Source organism: Notolepis coatsorum, assembly GCF_963971535.1.
Source record: "Notolepis coatsorum genome assembly, chromosome: 13".
NCBI classification, from domain to species: domain Eukaryota; kingdom Metazoa; phylum Chordata; class Actinopteri; order Aulopiformes; family Paralepididae; genus Notolepis; species Notolepis coatsorum.
This window is the reverse complement of record NC_140177.1, coordinates 60,010,088-60,026,905: the sequence shown is the minus strand read 5'-3', so window position 1 is coordinate 60,026,905 and position 16,818 is coordinate 60,010,088. Positions and strand designations below refer to the sequence as shown.

The 16,818-nt window shown below is 43.0% G+C and overlaps 1 protein-coding gene across 1 annotated transcript in view; it reads left to right on the top strand.

Moving 5' to 3' along the window:
* Positions 1-16,818, top strand: part of kmt2cb (lysine (K)-specific methyltransferase 2Cb) — a gene marked incomplete at its 5' end in the record, with an annotated part of 190,869 nt that overhangs the window by 24,300 nt on the left and 149,751 nt on the right. The window contains 4 exons of the mRNA XM_084326982.1: positions 2,669-2,757; positions 9,936-10,089; positions 11,250-11,465; positions 15,099-15,208. Coding sequence (XP_084183108.1) covers positions 2,669-2,757; positions 9,936-10,089; positions 11,250-11,465; positions 15,099-15,208 — 569 coding nt within the window. The remainder of the gene's footprint in view (positions 1-2,668; positions 2,758-9,935; positions 10,090-11,249; positions 11,466-15,098; positions 15,209-16,818) is intronic.

Here is a 16,818-nt window from a genome sequence, read left to right as displayed (position 1 = left end):
ATTCATGATACCCACCATTGTCTCCTGTATGATACGGTTGGTTGGACTTCTCTTGCAGAGAGACGCAGTAATCATTTGTTACCACCTTACATCTCAAATGACTGACTTGTGCTTCAGGATCCTTGAGCTTCTTCTGAGCTTGGAAGGTCTACCTGACTCCTGGAACATCCATCCTAAAGATCAATACCCTTCCAACCTACATGTATGCACAGTTCAAAGCCATGGTCACTAACTACTGTGTTTTTATGTTGTATTTTTTGTGTGTGCAGATTTCCCCTGTTTTTATCTTTGTTACTACTTTTAATTTTGTCTTTATTTATTTTAACTGTTCCTCGTCATCATTGGAAATTAATGCAACCTCAATGATTTTACAAGTTTTAAATAAAGCTTTGATGATGATGATGATGATGTCATGATGCTAGATCAGAATCCGATGATGCAGATTTAAAGATCTGGACCCAGGCAACGAGAAATGCTAAATTTATCTCTGTTACAATCAGACGCACAGTTACAACAGACAGACGCACAGATACAAGTGATAACAATATAGCTTACACTTGCGTGTTATTATTCTGCAAAGATGCATACAATGCATCTTATTTTCGAAAATAATTTGGAACAGAAATGCAATGCAATTAATTTCTTTGTCACAAACATTACATTTTCGAAAACATTAATCATGGATCAACACGGTTCTCATGTAGTGAAATCTGTGGATGACCACAACAGGCAGATATTGAAATGCCTGGCCAAAACATATTCATAAGGCCTAACAAAATTAATAGTTGGTTTCAGGTTGCCGACCGACCCTGCCGATTTAGGTGCGACCCAATATATTTTATGAGTTTTTAGAAAAAATTATAAAAAAAAAAGAAAATCATTTTTTTTTTTTTTTTTTTTTTTTAAATAAAGTTTCATAGAAATCTTAGTCAAACATTTAGTATTATGGATATTAAACATGCTGGCAGAGTACATGCATCCATGTTGTTGTGAACATTTTAATTAAATAAAGAAATTCCCTATCCATAGTCGCCGTGGGAAAGAATAAAATAAAAAAATAAAATAAAATAAATTCCCTACCTACCCATGGCCAAACTGACAACCAACCTGAAACCAACTATTAATTTTGTTAGGCCTAATATGAAACGTGCATACTCTCATCCCGCACTGTAGCGATTAAATACATTTTTGGATTGTCCATACCAATAAGGGAGTGCCCAATCAATCGTTCTTAGTTTACTTGTGGGGATTTCAGGCCAGGACGGGTAGCATCCACGTAATAAAGATCTGAAAACTCAAAAGAAAACAACACAAGGTGCAGCTAATATTTTATTGTGTAAATTTGGAAAAAAATATATTTGTATACTGCATTTGTCTGGTATTGTAGTCGTGGGAAATCGGGAAACGTCTGAACGTTCAGAATAACAAACCACGAGAATCAATCTTCTGCACACTTGAATGGAACTCCTTTGAAGGGTGGGCACATCAGAGAAAAAAACACTTGGGACAAAGAGAGAAGAACAGAACACGAGCTGTGCAGACTTTTCTTTATTAGATAGTCAATGTTTCAATCCCAAAGGATCTTCCTCAGATCTATGAACCAAATGACTGATGTATCTTTATAAAGTATAGGGTTACAATTAAGTAGGACACCTGGTTAGCCTATTAGGGCATCAAAAATATTGCATACAATAGAAATGCAACAATACAGAATGATTTATCTCATGCAATAGATAAAATCCTGAACATTACATAGCATAATTAATGCACAGACGATCCTATGGTCTTTTTGGTCCACGTATTAGTCCATTCATGATTAGATGTTTGTTTATGGTAGCTTGGATTACTCACTTGTTCTCATTTAATAAGCTAGGCCTGTATTCCATCTTGAAATCGGGCTAGCACGTGCACTTCAATTAATCTGTTATGAGTCGTCATCCCACTGGCAACAGAAAATGATGAGCCTGACATTGGTTTCCATGTTGCACTGAGGACAAACACGCACATCTTCATTTTTATATACAAGCAAGGATAGATTTTTGAATTTAGATATCCATGTGACCGAAAGAATACAGTGTATTGGTCATATTAACCAAACATTCTACATATTTATGCAGTAATTTATTTATTTATTTTCAGTTCTGGTTACTTGAGTGTCATGATTTGTTTTATTTGTATTGTGATTCTCAAAAAAATAAAAGTAATCTAATCTGAGATATCCAGATGTATCAGGCTTCATCTCTGGAGTCTGAGACAACATGCCCACAGCTACCACCAGTCTGCATCATCCACCCCCACTACTAGCTACCCCCCTCCACCCTGCTACCTTGCCCAGTGGCCTGAGCCTACAAGCTACCCCCCTCCACCCTGCCACTGTTCCCAGTGGCCTGAGCCTACTAGCTAACCCCCTCCACCCTGCCACCGTTCCCAGTGACCTGAGCCTACTAGCTAACCCCCTCCACCCTGCCACCGTTCCCAGTGGCCTGAGCCTACCAGCTACCCCCCTCCACCTTGCCCAGCGGCCTGAGTGCCTCCATTAAAAATCAGCGACATCTGTGACTATATTTAACTAATTCATGAACCCCCCCCCCCCATCCCCTCCTCCTGAGGCGAACCAAGGCACTAACCCCCCATCTCTGTCGCCCCCCCCCCCCCCCCCCCCACCCAGGTGTCGCACCAGAGGCAGGGTTGTCGTGGACGAGGAGGACAGCATGGATGGGACTGATACGACAGACTCCGTAGGCCCTCAAGACACAGGTGAGCATCATCCTCTCTTCTAATTCTAAGATCCCTCGTACAGATGCTGACTCGTGGAGAGTGAGCGGTAGGAAAAGTTGAACTTCCCACATCCAGGCATGTGGAAGGGAGCGTTTCAGTGGATATTTCAGGAGGGATGCAGAGGACTCTCCTCTTCCAGGAGCGGGATGGATGAGAGCTTTTTCTTGGCACTCTGTGCTTCTACTTCTGGGCTATAATTGAAAGGGTTTAGCTTGAGCTGTGAAGCTGCAGCTGGGTGTTTCCCCCCCCCCCCCCCTTCACTCCCCTCTCTCAGCCTCCCTCTCTCCTCTCCGCTCCTCTCCTGCACCGAGATTGGCATTGAGGTGCAGCGGGAAAGAGCCCAAGGCTAATGCCCTCTAAAAGCTTTTTAAAACCCCATCCCTCTCCCCAGACCCATTTATGTGCTTTTTTTATGTGTGTACATCGCATCACATGACCGCGCCTCCCATTCCCATAGATCTCAGGGCTGTCATGGTGCTGTGGTGAGGATACTGAGGAAAGGGGATTCTGCTGGTAGCTAGCTTTTGTTTTTCTAAGCCCCACTTTACCTTACAGCAACACGAGGTGATTTTCTTTGAGGGTTAAAAAAAAATTCTAACAATATGGTATTTTGTTAGTTTGTTCATGGTTGTCAAGTTTCTATTTCTAAAGCACAGGTCACACAAATGGCCTTTTTTTGTACTCTCTTGTCAACCAAAGCCTCAATGGATGGATTCACACTGATTCTTTACAATCTTGCCCCTAAAGTGCTGTGTGTGCACTGCAGCTGAGGTCAAGAATAGAGGATTGGTCTATAGAAAGGTCAGCGCAGGGGTTTCAAAATGGCCATTGTATTTACTATTTAGCTAACTCATGTTTACTGACAATTGTCTCACCTGACGCACAACCACCCTAACAACCTTCACATTTCTTTTCCTATTCATCTGACATGAGCTACCTTAACATTTGAGCTTCGAAATCTAACTGAGCCTGAAACTGGTGGCATGGTGGCAATCATAATGGCATGGTGACATGTAGGGATGTTCGGTTTTGGCAAAAATCACAATGACGTTTATTTTGTTAAATATTGAGGTCACAATTATTTAACACCATTACTCATTGACTTTGGAAACATTATGTGTTTATTGCACTTGAAAAAGGTATCTTTTTAACATTGGATTTCCTAGACATTTTTATTTAATTCAACTGCAAAACATGACCTGGCTTAAAAACATGACCTGGCTCAAAAATACGACCTGGCTAAAAGTCGATTATCGTGTTTTCATAATCGTTGGAAGCCTAAATCGTAAGTGAAAATAAAATGTGATTAATTGCCTAGACCAGTGGCCACCAACCTTTTTAAGCCCAAGATCACTTTTTTTTGGTGAAGGCAAGATCTACCTATTGAAGCGTTGAGAGAAAAAGACAGCCAAGATTGTACTTTAAACTAAATGACTTTTATTTGCATGTATTATTATTATTATTATTTTTTTTAATCTTTTCCCCCCTCCTTTTTCCTCCGATTTTCTCCCATCCAAATGTTAGTCGTTATGCCAATTCCCAATCCCCTTCCTGGTCGCTGCGCACTTACCCCCCACAGTCGGTCTGGGAGAGTGGAGGCTATCACGTGCTTCCTCCGACACACGTCTAGCCAATCAACCGCTTCTTTTCACCTGGCAGCGCGGACTCTCACTGAGAGGGTGTAACGACAAACGTGTGGAAGGATCATACTACCCCCCTTAGATCCTATCCGCGCTGAGCAGGCGCCCCGACCGAACTGTAGGAGTCGCTGTTTACAACGACCCGGACCCACCCCGCCAGCTTTCCCACCCTCTAATACTGCCAATTGTATTAGTGTGAACGGCCAGCCAAGCTGGTGACAACGCCGAGAGCTGGATTCGAACAGGCGAACGCAATCTCCGCTACGCCACCTGACCGCCTTATTTGCCTGTATTCTAATTACATGCAATGCTTTGGTCCAACATTAAAACGTCAAAGTAGAACTGTATATATGTACTTTCTCAGTCAGTGCTAAGTGCAGTCATCTTATGCAGCATCACTTTTCACATCAAAACAAAAGTACCGGTAGAACTGTAATGTGGACTTTCTCATATTATTAACATTGACAAACATATTTACAATTAGCATTTTATAAAGTAGAACTGTAATGTGTACTTTCTCAGTCAGTGCGAAGTGCAGTCAGTGCTAAGTGCAGCATCACTTTTCACATCAAAACAAAAGTAGAACTGTAATGTGGACTTTCTCATATTAACATTGACAAACATATTTACAATTAACATTTTATAAAGTAGAACTGTAATGTGTACTTTCTCAGTCAGTGCAGTCAGTGCTAAGTGCAGTCAGTGCTAAGTGCAGCATCACTTTTCACATCAAAACAAAAGTAGAACTGTAATGTGGATTCTCAGGCCATGTTTAGACGGAGAGAGTGAACAGAAACCGCAAAAGTCGTCTTGCGGTCTCACTTTTAATGTTGCGTTAGACTAGTGTTTTGGGATGGAATTCTGCGTGCAGACGAGGCTGTGTCAACTCGAGACGACGGAGCCTCGCTGTCACACGATTGGCGCAGATGTCACATGACCAGAAACGTCGGTGGCCAATCAGATCGCGCAAACCGAACGCGGAAGTGCATCTCCGTTAGGGAAAATATTCACGCAACCCATACACTGCCTCAGGTGCGTGTATACCAAACCAAGCCGCATTTCTCGGAGACGCTCTCTGATTGGCACTGACTGACGCTCTCTGATTGGCCACTGACGCGTTTGCCCAATCCGTGACGAGCTGTGTCTTTGCCCATTTCCACGTCAAACAGCCTGCAAACTACCTGACGTTCTATCGCCATGCTCTAAGACAAACTCTAACCTTAACCAACTTCGAAGAGTGCCTAAGCTTAACCAGTGTAGAAACAGGCGTCGGCCAATCAGAGAGCGTCTCCGAGAAATGCGGCTTGGTTTGGTATTCACGCGCCTCAGGTCATTGAGACAACCAGGCATGTTGTGAAGACCCGCCCTACTCTGCCTCTGATTCGCAGACTGTGGGTGGGGGAATGTGATTGGACCAAAGCAGAGTCACAGACAGACAGTGGCTCCAGTCACTAGTTGTGATAGCCGCTGGACTGATTCTTGTGTATTTAAAAGTACTGCCAATGTAGCCTTCAGGTGATCTCCGTGGATATAATCAGACATGCTGGTTTGCTTCGTTTACGCTTCTAGGCTACTGGCGCATGCCTGTGACGTAAGCAGTACGCGACGAGAGCCTTGACAACCCTTTCGTCATAGTTTTATGCGGTCATCTGATCAGATGATAGCGCGAAGGTGTATCGTTTCTAGGATTTCCACCCAGGAAGGTGGTCTCACTTTTTTGCGGATTCTCTCCGCAAAAACGCTGTTGCCGTATAAACAAAAGGCTCATCCGAAAAGATATTTTTCCAGATTCACCTCCTAGCGTTTCCGTCTAAACATGGCCTCAGGGAAAGATCTAAAAAAAAATTTATAAAAATCAGGGAAAGATCTACAGGGAAAGTCTCAAAGATCGACGGGTTGGTGACCACTGGCCTAGACCTATGTTAAATGTTCATCAAACTAGCTAATGGCAGGTAGAGGGAATGCAGGCCAGCCACAGACATGTTATATAATATTATTATATTTGTTAACCCAAACCACACAGATGTTACTGAGAAAGGCCACTTCACAAAGAATAAAAACTATTCTGAATCAGACTTTAAATTGTCTTACACAGTTTAATTTGGTTTGAGAGATATTGAGAGCTCATTAGTTAGAATTTGTCCTCCAGTTATGCTATGCGATGACATTGAATCATTGTGTTTCAAATAAAAATAACAGCATGGCCCAAAGTGCCACTAAATCTTGGGAACAATTCTAAGTTAAGTTGTTTTATATATCTATCAGAATATATAAAAGTTATTTATTTATTTTGTATTATATATATTCTATTGTCATTATTAATTAATTAAACTCAACAGCAAAAAGACACAGCTCATGGTTGTGGCCCCCAAGGCACTGCTCGGGAAGGTTGGAGATCTCCTCCTCCACGTTGACAGCTGTTCCATCTCCCCGTCTCTCGAAGTCCGTAACCTGGGCGTCACCCTTGACTCCACACTTTCATTTCACTCCCACATCAAATCCGTCACCAAGTCTGCCTTCTACCACCTCAGGAACATCTCCCGTCTCCGACCCTCACTCTCAGACTCTGTGGCTGAGACCCTGATCCACTCATTTGTCACCTCCCGGTTGGACTACTGTAAAGGAGTCCTGTTCGGGGTACCCAGCAAAGCCCTGGACAGGCTCCAGTATGTTCAGAACTCAGCTGCCAGGGTTCTCACTCACACCAAGCCCTGGCAGCACATCACCCCCACCCTCATCCATCTCCACTGGCTTCCAGTCAAGTTCCGCATCACCTTCAAACTCCTGCTCCTCACCTACAAATCCATCCATGCCCTCGCCCCCCGGTACCTGTCTGATCTCCTCCACCAGTACACTCCATCCCGGAACCTACGATCCTCTGATCTAGGTCTCCTCCACCAGGTTACGGACTTTTGGGGACAGAGCCTTCAGCGTGGCGTCCCCTACCCTCTGGAACTAACTCCCCCCCGAAGTCCGCAACGCCCCAACCCTGGACACCTTCAAATCCGCTCTAAAAACACACCTCTTCACCAAGGCTTTTCCCCATCAGTTAGTTTAGATTAGGTCCATTATCCCTTACCTTCCCTCATCCCCTCTTCCCCCCCCCCCCCTATTTTCCTTTCCTTTCCTATTTTTTGTCCTGATTGTGAAGCGACCTTGGGTTCTATGAAAGGCGCTATATAAATTTGATCTATTATTATTATTATTATTATTATTATTATTATTATTATTATTATTATTAATTATTATTATTATTATTATTATTATTATTATTATTATTATTATTATTATTATTATTATTATTATTATTATTATTATTATTATTATTATTATTATTATTATTATTATTATTATTATTATTATTATTATCTAATTTTTATTAATATATAAAAAATTATGAATTAATAGAAATCAATTAAACATAGCCCCATAGATTGGATTGGAAGTGCCAATTTCACAACGTTTTGAGGTCTATGGTGGAGGCCTGTGTGTGAATATGAAACGAGTAATATTTTTGCGTATAGGGCTGGGCGATATGGCCAAAAATGATATTGCGATAACAATATCATATCACGCGATATCGATAATTATCGCTAATCGCTATTGTTATAAGTATTCATTTTTTATTTATTTTTTTAACAACAGATGTATGTTTATTTTGCAGCAATTCTTTGTCGTTGCCGCCATCTTTAGTGTTACATCGGCATCCCCTCACACACTCCAGTTCTCAGGCTGCAGCTGGTTTGAAAGTGAAAGTAAACAGGCTTCTCTGCTGGCTGTGGCTCCAGGGGAGTTGAACAGTTCTGGCTCTGCTAGTTTCTTTTCTATCTTTTGGCGCTTTTTTGGTGGACAAACCACCGCACATGTGCACCGTGACTCGTGACTGGAGACTAGCTCTGCTAGCACACATAGCCTACTGGGTACAGACGGTTTCAAACTGTATTTTAAATTAGAAAGCAAACAAAATAAATGGACAAGAGGAAAATAAATCTCAATTTGGTCAGTATTTTCATTTGGACAAGCAAAGCCATTACTTTAAGTTGCACTTGCAGGCAAGAAAGACAAGTCTGTCCACTGTCTCTGGGTTTAAAAAAATATATCGATTATTAAAATATATTGCGATAATTATCGTTATCGTTATATCGCCCAGCCCTAGTATGTCTCCATTGTTATTGCTGTTGTGTGTGTGAGAGAGAGCCTCCGGGTTCCCCGTGGGTTAACAGTAATCAGTGCATGAGCATATGGTACACCCCCCCCCCCCCCCCCCTATTTCTGTATCCATCTCACTAACGAAGGCTGTGTTTTTGACCTGGAGCAAACTGCCTGGAACACAATCAACCTGCCCCCTATGACAGCTTGTATCTGTCAGAAGCTCCACTCCGCCTTTACCGTCATAAGCTGACGTCAAGTCAACAAGCACCTAAGGGCATATGCTGTTATTCAAAGGGCAACCCAGCCTCAGAAATGCCCTGGTGGGATTTTTATGCTTAGTCATTTTTAGGGGATGTACCTACCGTTACTGGTATCGGGCTGATGGACACCAAGGCTAAAACGTGGCTATATCGGCATCATAGAATTTCCCCCAATACTCAAATCCTGTATTAAGACTCATGTAACATGCAGCATTGTGGAGACCCGCGGTATGGCTGCTTGCAGCGTTCTTGATAACCGCTAATCTGATCGACTTCATACTTGACACAGCACTCCCCTGGGTCCTCTGCAATACCCCCGCTAAACATGAAGCCAATGGGATGGACGGTTCTCGAGATGTGCGAAGGACAGACCGATAGACACGCATACGCACAGATTCCGTCCTTTTCTAGTTGGATACTAAAATAAATCCTATATCGACACTTGTATGTAAAATTACTTTGATTTCCTAAATATTTGACACCATAAAATCATGTTTGATCCTTCTAATGGAGAAAAATGGATTACATCTTAAATCTTTTTTGTACAATGACCCCAAATGAATGATCTTTGTCTATACTGTTAGAAGTAACGGATTGGGTCGGTGCTCTATATTGGATGATACTTAGAAGAGCACTACGGAGCCTTCATCCAGGGCAGCCCCCAAGCTCTGGAACTCACTGCCCAAGACATTAGGGACTCAAGAGTGTCTCCCTTTTTGAATGCCGGCTAAAGACCCGACTCTTCACCACTGCCTTCTCCCCCCCCCCCCCCCCTCCATCCTTGTGTGCCTGTGTTAGGTCTGTATGTTGTTTGTTGCACTACCAGTACCACTGCACCTTATTTTAGAAAAAGTGCTGTATTAACCCCATGTGTTATTTATTTATTGTATTATTATTATTATTATTATTATTATTATTATTATTATTATTATTATTATTATTATTATTATTATTATTATTATTATTATTATTATTATTATTATTATTATTATTATTATTCATAAGTACCAAGGATGGGCATCAGCAGTGGAAACATATGTAGCACTACACCCACCGTGTCATTTCTCATGGGCTAATAAACTGTAATGCTGTGTGTCTGTATCAGAGACAAAAAGCCAGCTGGTGGAGACTCAGAGTGTGGAAGTGGTGACCAGTGAAGAGCCAGAGGAGGAGAAGCCCACTTCCCCTCCAGTCCCCAGCCCTCCAACCAGGGAGCCAGCAGGACCATCTGCCCCGGCCAGCAGAGAAGTCAAAAGCAGGTGGGTCACACACGTGACGGACCCTGAGCCAGAAATGCTAGAGGAATCGTGATGCCTGTGTGGTGGAAATTGTGTGTGTGTGTACTTGTGCATGGACATGAGCATGTGTGGATGCGTGCCTTAGTGCATTACTTTGTCTGTGTGTGTGTGTCTGTCTGTGTCTGTGTGTGTGTGTCTGTGTGTGTGTCCCATGGTATAAGAGGTGCTGTCTGCTTGCCTGCCGGCTGCCTTTTTGCTCATGCATGGTGCAGCGTGTTTGTGTCAACAAAATGGAGTCATCAGCTGGTAGCGGCCGCACTCCCTTCCTAGGTGCCACTCTGTTAAAGGTTGTAATCAATCTCCCGGCCGGACTGACTGACTGCGCTATCGATGGTGGTGATGGAGGCCAGGCCGGCAGCATCTCCTGGGATCTTATTAACAGGCCCATCTCCTCCCTTAGAAACCTGATAAATATTTACTGCCTGCTTTATTTTCCTCTCTCCGCTTCTCACTCACTCATTCACACTCACTGCTCCACACTAAGCTGAGCTGGGGCTGTTGAATGGGTGCAGGCTGATTGATGAGGTAGGCGCTGATCAAAAGCAGCTACCTTGTGTATCATCATTAGTCCGGCAGGTGATTGCAGATAGCTGTACGGCAGCAAAAACAATAGTTTGTGTGCCTACTTTATGTGTATATGTGTGTGCCTACTTTATGTATATATGTGTGCCTAGTTTATGTATATATGTGTGTGCCTACTTTTATGTATACTGTATGTGTGTGCCTATTTTATGTATGTATATGTGTGCCTACTTTATATGTATATGTGTGTGCCTACTGCCTACTTTATGTATGTATATGTGTGCCTACTTTATATGTATATGTGTGTGCCTACTTTATGAATATGTGTGCCTACTTTATGTATATATATGTGTGCCTACTTTATGTATATATATGTGTGCCTACTTTATGTATATATATGTGTGCCTACTTTTATGTATATATATGTGTGCCTACTTTTATGTATATATGTGTGGTTGCACAGGCAGCCCCACTGCAATGGGAAGTAGGCCTTAATTCACAGTGACATGCATGGCACTGTAACAAGTCACAGTAGGTATGTATAATTAAACACCCCCTTTTCTCTCTCTCTTCCTCTCCCTCTCTCTCGTTTGTTTCAGCGAGTGTCTCTGTGCCTTCTGTTACTGCGGCGGCCGCAGTCTACTGGGTCAGGGGGACCTGCAAGTGTTCAACACCACACCTGAGCTCGACCCGCTACTCGGCCACAAGGGCAGAGGAGTCTCACCCGGCGAAGACGAGGACAGCGGCGACGGTGACAAAACCACTCATCCAAATGTGGCCGCAGAGGCCACCTCAGGACAGAGGAGCAAGCTGAAGTAAGTGGGCCTGGCTGATAGAATAGAATAGAAATATAAAAAATTAGAATAAAATATAATAAAGAATTAAATACGGTCCGGGATTCTGGTATGTATATACATTCTAAAATCTTAAATATACAACTATCAAGCTAAAAATATACAGTAAAATGTACAGAAATAAGTGTGAAAATGTATAGTGAAAAGTGTCCAGGAGGATTGTGAGAGGTGTAAAATGAATGCTGCTGCCGCTAAGTGTTTGGTCGTCACCGAGGCCCTGGGGCCAGTGAAGTCACCTGCGATGGCCTCTGTAGTTGGTTGATGCACTATATGGAGTCTGATGTCACTCAGGCCCCACTTTGATGTGACAGCCTGTTGTGCTGGTCTGCCTCCCTGCTTGGGCTGGATGCAGTTGAGAAGTGGAACAATGTGATGCTGAAGGATGGATGACAAAGTGGTAGCCTGGTCTTGGCAGAATTATTATTATTATTATTTGGGGTGGATGCGTGGGATATATGATATATGAATTTATTGCAAGACTTATTTTACATTGGAGAAGATGCTTGATTGTGAGTTTTGAGAGCACTGTCTGCAACACTTCCGGTATTCTGAAATCATGGGAGAGAGAGCGGGGGGAGAAAATGAATGAATGTGGATGAGAGCCTTGACATTAAGTGGTTGCAGATACGGCTGTGGAGGTTCTGGAGACATGATCCAATAGACTTTTATACGCCTGAGTCTCCTGAACACGGAGAGACCAATCCCAAGTCGATCGGCCCTTTCTCGGCCGAGCTATAGTCACTTTTCCACACCTACTCCCGAACTAACTAATAAAAGTCTATTGGATCATGTCTCCAGCACCCCCACAGCCGTAGCTACAAACACTTAGGGGCCTTTCTCACTCACGTTTGGGGATCGAATCACTGCTCCCGGGAACGGGGGGAGTGTTCTCACTCACCCCTTTTGGGATGCGAAACGGCGCTGATTCGTTTTACCCCCTGCTGAACGGGATCAGTTGGATTAGGTGGTCTCGGAATCGGGCCGTGCGGGTGCCACACACAACGTCGTTACTGTCATGCTTGCTTGAATTTTGGGCAGATAATGTCAAGGCTCTCATCCACATTCATTCATTTTCTCCCCCCGCTCTCTCTCCCATGAGCTCAATGTAACGCGGAAGTGCAGTGGTCTATAGGCCTACCTCAAACCCTTCCCTCTTTTCTTGATCCTCCAATCACAACTGTCTCTTCCCTTGTCTGAGGGAAGCAACCGTTGTGATTGGAGGATCAAGAAAAGAAGGTGGGACTTTAGCTTGGTCCAATAGAATTGCAGAGCATTCTATATTCAGACCTATGTGGAGTTTGATATTTGATATTTTATTTCTGTGAAGGGACAACATTCGCTTTTCTATGGCCAGTGTTGGGGGCATCTTATGTAACAAGGTTACAAAATAAAGTAATACTTAAATCCAGGATACCTAAACCAATATGTGATTATAGCTACTTGTTTTGGGATTACGGTTACATTTCAGATGATTTGATATGAGTTTTCAAAAATGAAAATTATGAAAGGTGAAAATCGCTATTGTTGTGTTGTTATAAGTAGTGGTTTGGCCGATATTGTTTTTTCAATGGCTGAATAGTGATATTTGGAGAGCAGAGTGGTCGGTGGCGAATATATAACGACAATATGTTTGGTTTTTTGCTGATAAAATACAGCAATAAGGACAAATGAGACTCAAAATCTCTGAACTTAAATGAACATTTATTTAATACTAACGTTACTGTCTGTTTGCATCGTCTCTGTTCACTTAAGTAGATCTGCACTCTGCAGTGCACTTGTTTTACATTATTCACTCTCATTACACAGCCTGCTCATATAATCTACCAAGTGACTAACGTAATAGAGGTGGCAGCAATGTGATAGTGTGGAGATCTGTCCTGTGAATCCACTACTATCTCTCATTAAACACTGTGCCCTAGTAAAGCTAGCAAGCTAAACTTTGACAAAACAACATTTCTCCTTGACCCTATTTTGCAAACTGCGTTTCCATCTTAGCACTGCCCTAGACGATTGTGATTTGATTTGAGAAATGCAAACAACCCAGAACGTATCCCTAGTGTGCAATAATGACTGAATGCATGGACGGGTTCTGCCAGATGTTTCTCCCGCGCTGGCACACTGTGATCTTCTGATTGTAATCTAAAAAGTAATAAACAATGGATTACTTTCAAGTTTCAGTAATCTGTAACTAATTACTTTACATAGACATATTTAATCAACCCAGATTACATTTACTGAGCAATCTGTCCAATCTGTCTACAAGTCCTCACATAACCTCCAGGATTGGTTTGTTGCACAAGCGTCATTCTGACGGCATCAATCCATTAATTCTCTGCTCTCTGGGGCTGAATTGGCACTATTTTTTTTTCTCACACAGGTTGATATAACACACACACACACACATGCGCAAGACTTAATTTACACTCTTCACAGGCTAAATGGCTGTCCTGAGTTAGCAGGTCACATTAGCACTTTGCACATTGAAGGCTAAATTAGCTTTCCGCCTTAGCAGCCTTTATGCCTGCTGTGGTCCCCAGGCCCAAGGATGCCACGTAGGGCAGAGGGTACACGTGAGCCCTGTGCATGTGTGCGGCTGTGCGTGTGTGTGCGTGTGCTTGCATGCGTGCGTGTGCCAACAAAAGACCCTCCCTGAACTCCTTTGGACAGCTGCCTAATTTGTTTCGGTTCTTTGGAGCCAATAGAGCGTCACCCTGGGGTCTCGGTGACGTAATGTGCTGTGAGAGAGCAGTACAGGCCTGGCAGCGAGCCAACCCCAACCAATCATTGTTGTGTTGGAGCTGCGTGATTGGTCGGCCGTCGGGACCAGCTCTAGATTGTGTGCCACGCCGAGAAAGAGAAAGGAGCACAGAGAGAGAGAGAGGAGGGTGCGGGAGAGGAGGAGCGAGATGATATCGATTTTGGGAAAAGAATGGAGAGGAGGAGGTAGAGGATGTGGAGAGGGAATTAGAAGAGTAAGGAAAGGTGGTCGTGGTGGTGGGGGGGGGGGGGGGGGATTACATAATAATGCCGCTGAAGATTAGGCTTTAAACCGCGACCATGACGAGGCTGTATGTCACCAGTATGCCGTCATGGCCCCAAACACCAGTCTCTTGGTTTTGGCTATTGGTTTGTTTACTGGATCTGGGCTCCTTTTTAAATGCTAATTCTCTCTTTCCACATTTTCTGCATGCTCTGCAGCGCAGTAGTGCAAGCCAGGGACTCAAAGAAACACTTCCTTTTCAGCAGATTTTATGAGAGCGAACAGCCAGCCTCTTGTGTGCATGCCAAATAAGATGGCCCTCTTCCTCCTCCTCCTCCTCCTCTTCCTCCTCCCCCTCCCCCTCCGAAACTCTTTCTTTGCCCTCTAACATTTTTCTTCTCCCTGCTCATTCTCTCTGTCCTCATCTCTCTGCTTTATAAAAACTGGATCATGTCCTTTAAAACAACTGGTCTTGATTTACACCCGACTCGTTGCACACTTTATTCACTATCTCGTGCTTTTCCAAATCTTCCTTGATATACTGTGTATCTTCTCCTCTTTGTTTTTCCACTGACCCCTCTCTTAATCGTCATTCCCCTCTTCCTTTGTTCTAGTGGGTCTCAAAGCCACGGGGAAGAGCCAGACCAAGCCAATCGATTCTGGGATGAGCTTTCCCATGTCGGCCTCCCTCAAGACCTTGACGTCCAGTCTCTCTTTGAGTCAGGTAAGACCATTGCTTTTTAAAATTTCAAATTGATTATTATCTTGTACTCTTGGAGAATATTCCCTATTGTTAATATTTTGTTATGAAATATTCTTTAAAAAAAAGTATATTCTTAAAATATTTCATTATTTTCAGAATTTGAGATGAACTCAATCAGCGTCAGAGGGCGCTGTGTACTGTGTGGTAAGAAGGCCACCGCTTTAAAGTATAGGAATACATGGCGGTGTTTGCAGGGCTCAAACTATATTATATATAATAATAATAATAATAATAATAATAATAATAATAATAATAATAATAATAATAATAATAATAATAATAATAATAATAATAATGCAGGACCTGTCGCAGATGTCTTTAATTGGCGAGCACGGGGAGATCATGCAAACTCCACACAGAAAGACCCGGGAGATACCCTACCTGGGTAACTGGCATCGCGGCAACCTGGTCCCCAAGCGGGAATCGAACCCTGGACCTTCTTGCTGTGAGGCGACAGTGTTAACCACTACACCACGTGCCACACTATATTATATATCATAGCTATGGATATAATACTATTGCCCATTTGACATCGAGTATCTATCGTTCAATTTGTGAAAAAGAAATAATTTTTTCATCCATACATTCCCGTTTTATACCGTGGTGAATATGAGTATAGTTTTAAGAGTAATCCTGTCTAATCCCAGAAAACTACGCTATGCAGCAATACGCGCATTTCACTAAAAACCGTGCCGTTTCTCGCCTGTATCAACAATCAATCTGAAATCAACGCTATATTATCGGTATTATGTTTCATCATGAATGCATGAAAGGGTGGGGGTCATTTTTCTATGCTTTGATCGTCACCAACGGAATACGTTACACACACACACATTACACACATACGCTCGGATTGCAGTGAAGGGATTCTTGGATCAACGCAAGATTGATACGATATAGCCCTTACCTTGACTAGGATGTACTCTAAAAAGAATATTCCAATTATCTGATCGCCATTCCAAGTATTGATGTCGATCGTGTTGCCAACATAATCCACCAAAGAACATGAACCGGGAGTGCTTGATTCTCCTCAATCCATGTGTTATAAACGCTTGTCCTGCCCGACAAGGAAAACCCCGCCCGGACACTTTAGATCGACGCACAGCTCAAGACAGAGAGTTTCAAAGGATGTGCAATACCGACCACAAGGCGGCAGCATAGCTGTCAACCCTCCCGTTTTTCCCGGGATTCTCCTGTTTTTTCAACCTTCTTCACGCCCTGTTCACGGTTCACGGAATTGGCACGTATTTTGTACTTATTAATTTTTACAAAATGGCTGCAATTCCCCTCCGTGACGACAGGTGGCAGCAGTGTAGATTAGAACGTTATCACAGGAAGTCAGACCGTTGCGACCCGAAGAAGAATAAGAACAGCGACCGGATAAAGCTCAGAGCTCAGGGGAGAGACTGATGCACCGAGGGTGTCAAATCAACTTAGCCAGTGTCTCTTGATTGCCCACTCTGTGGCTTTTGTCTCTGGAACAAACGGTTTGCAAATCTTCTGTGGATAAAACAATACAAAGTTACTGTATGTGATGCAGGAATGTGTAAATGTGTTGGTGAACAGCCGTT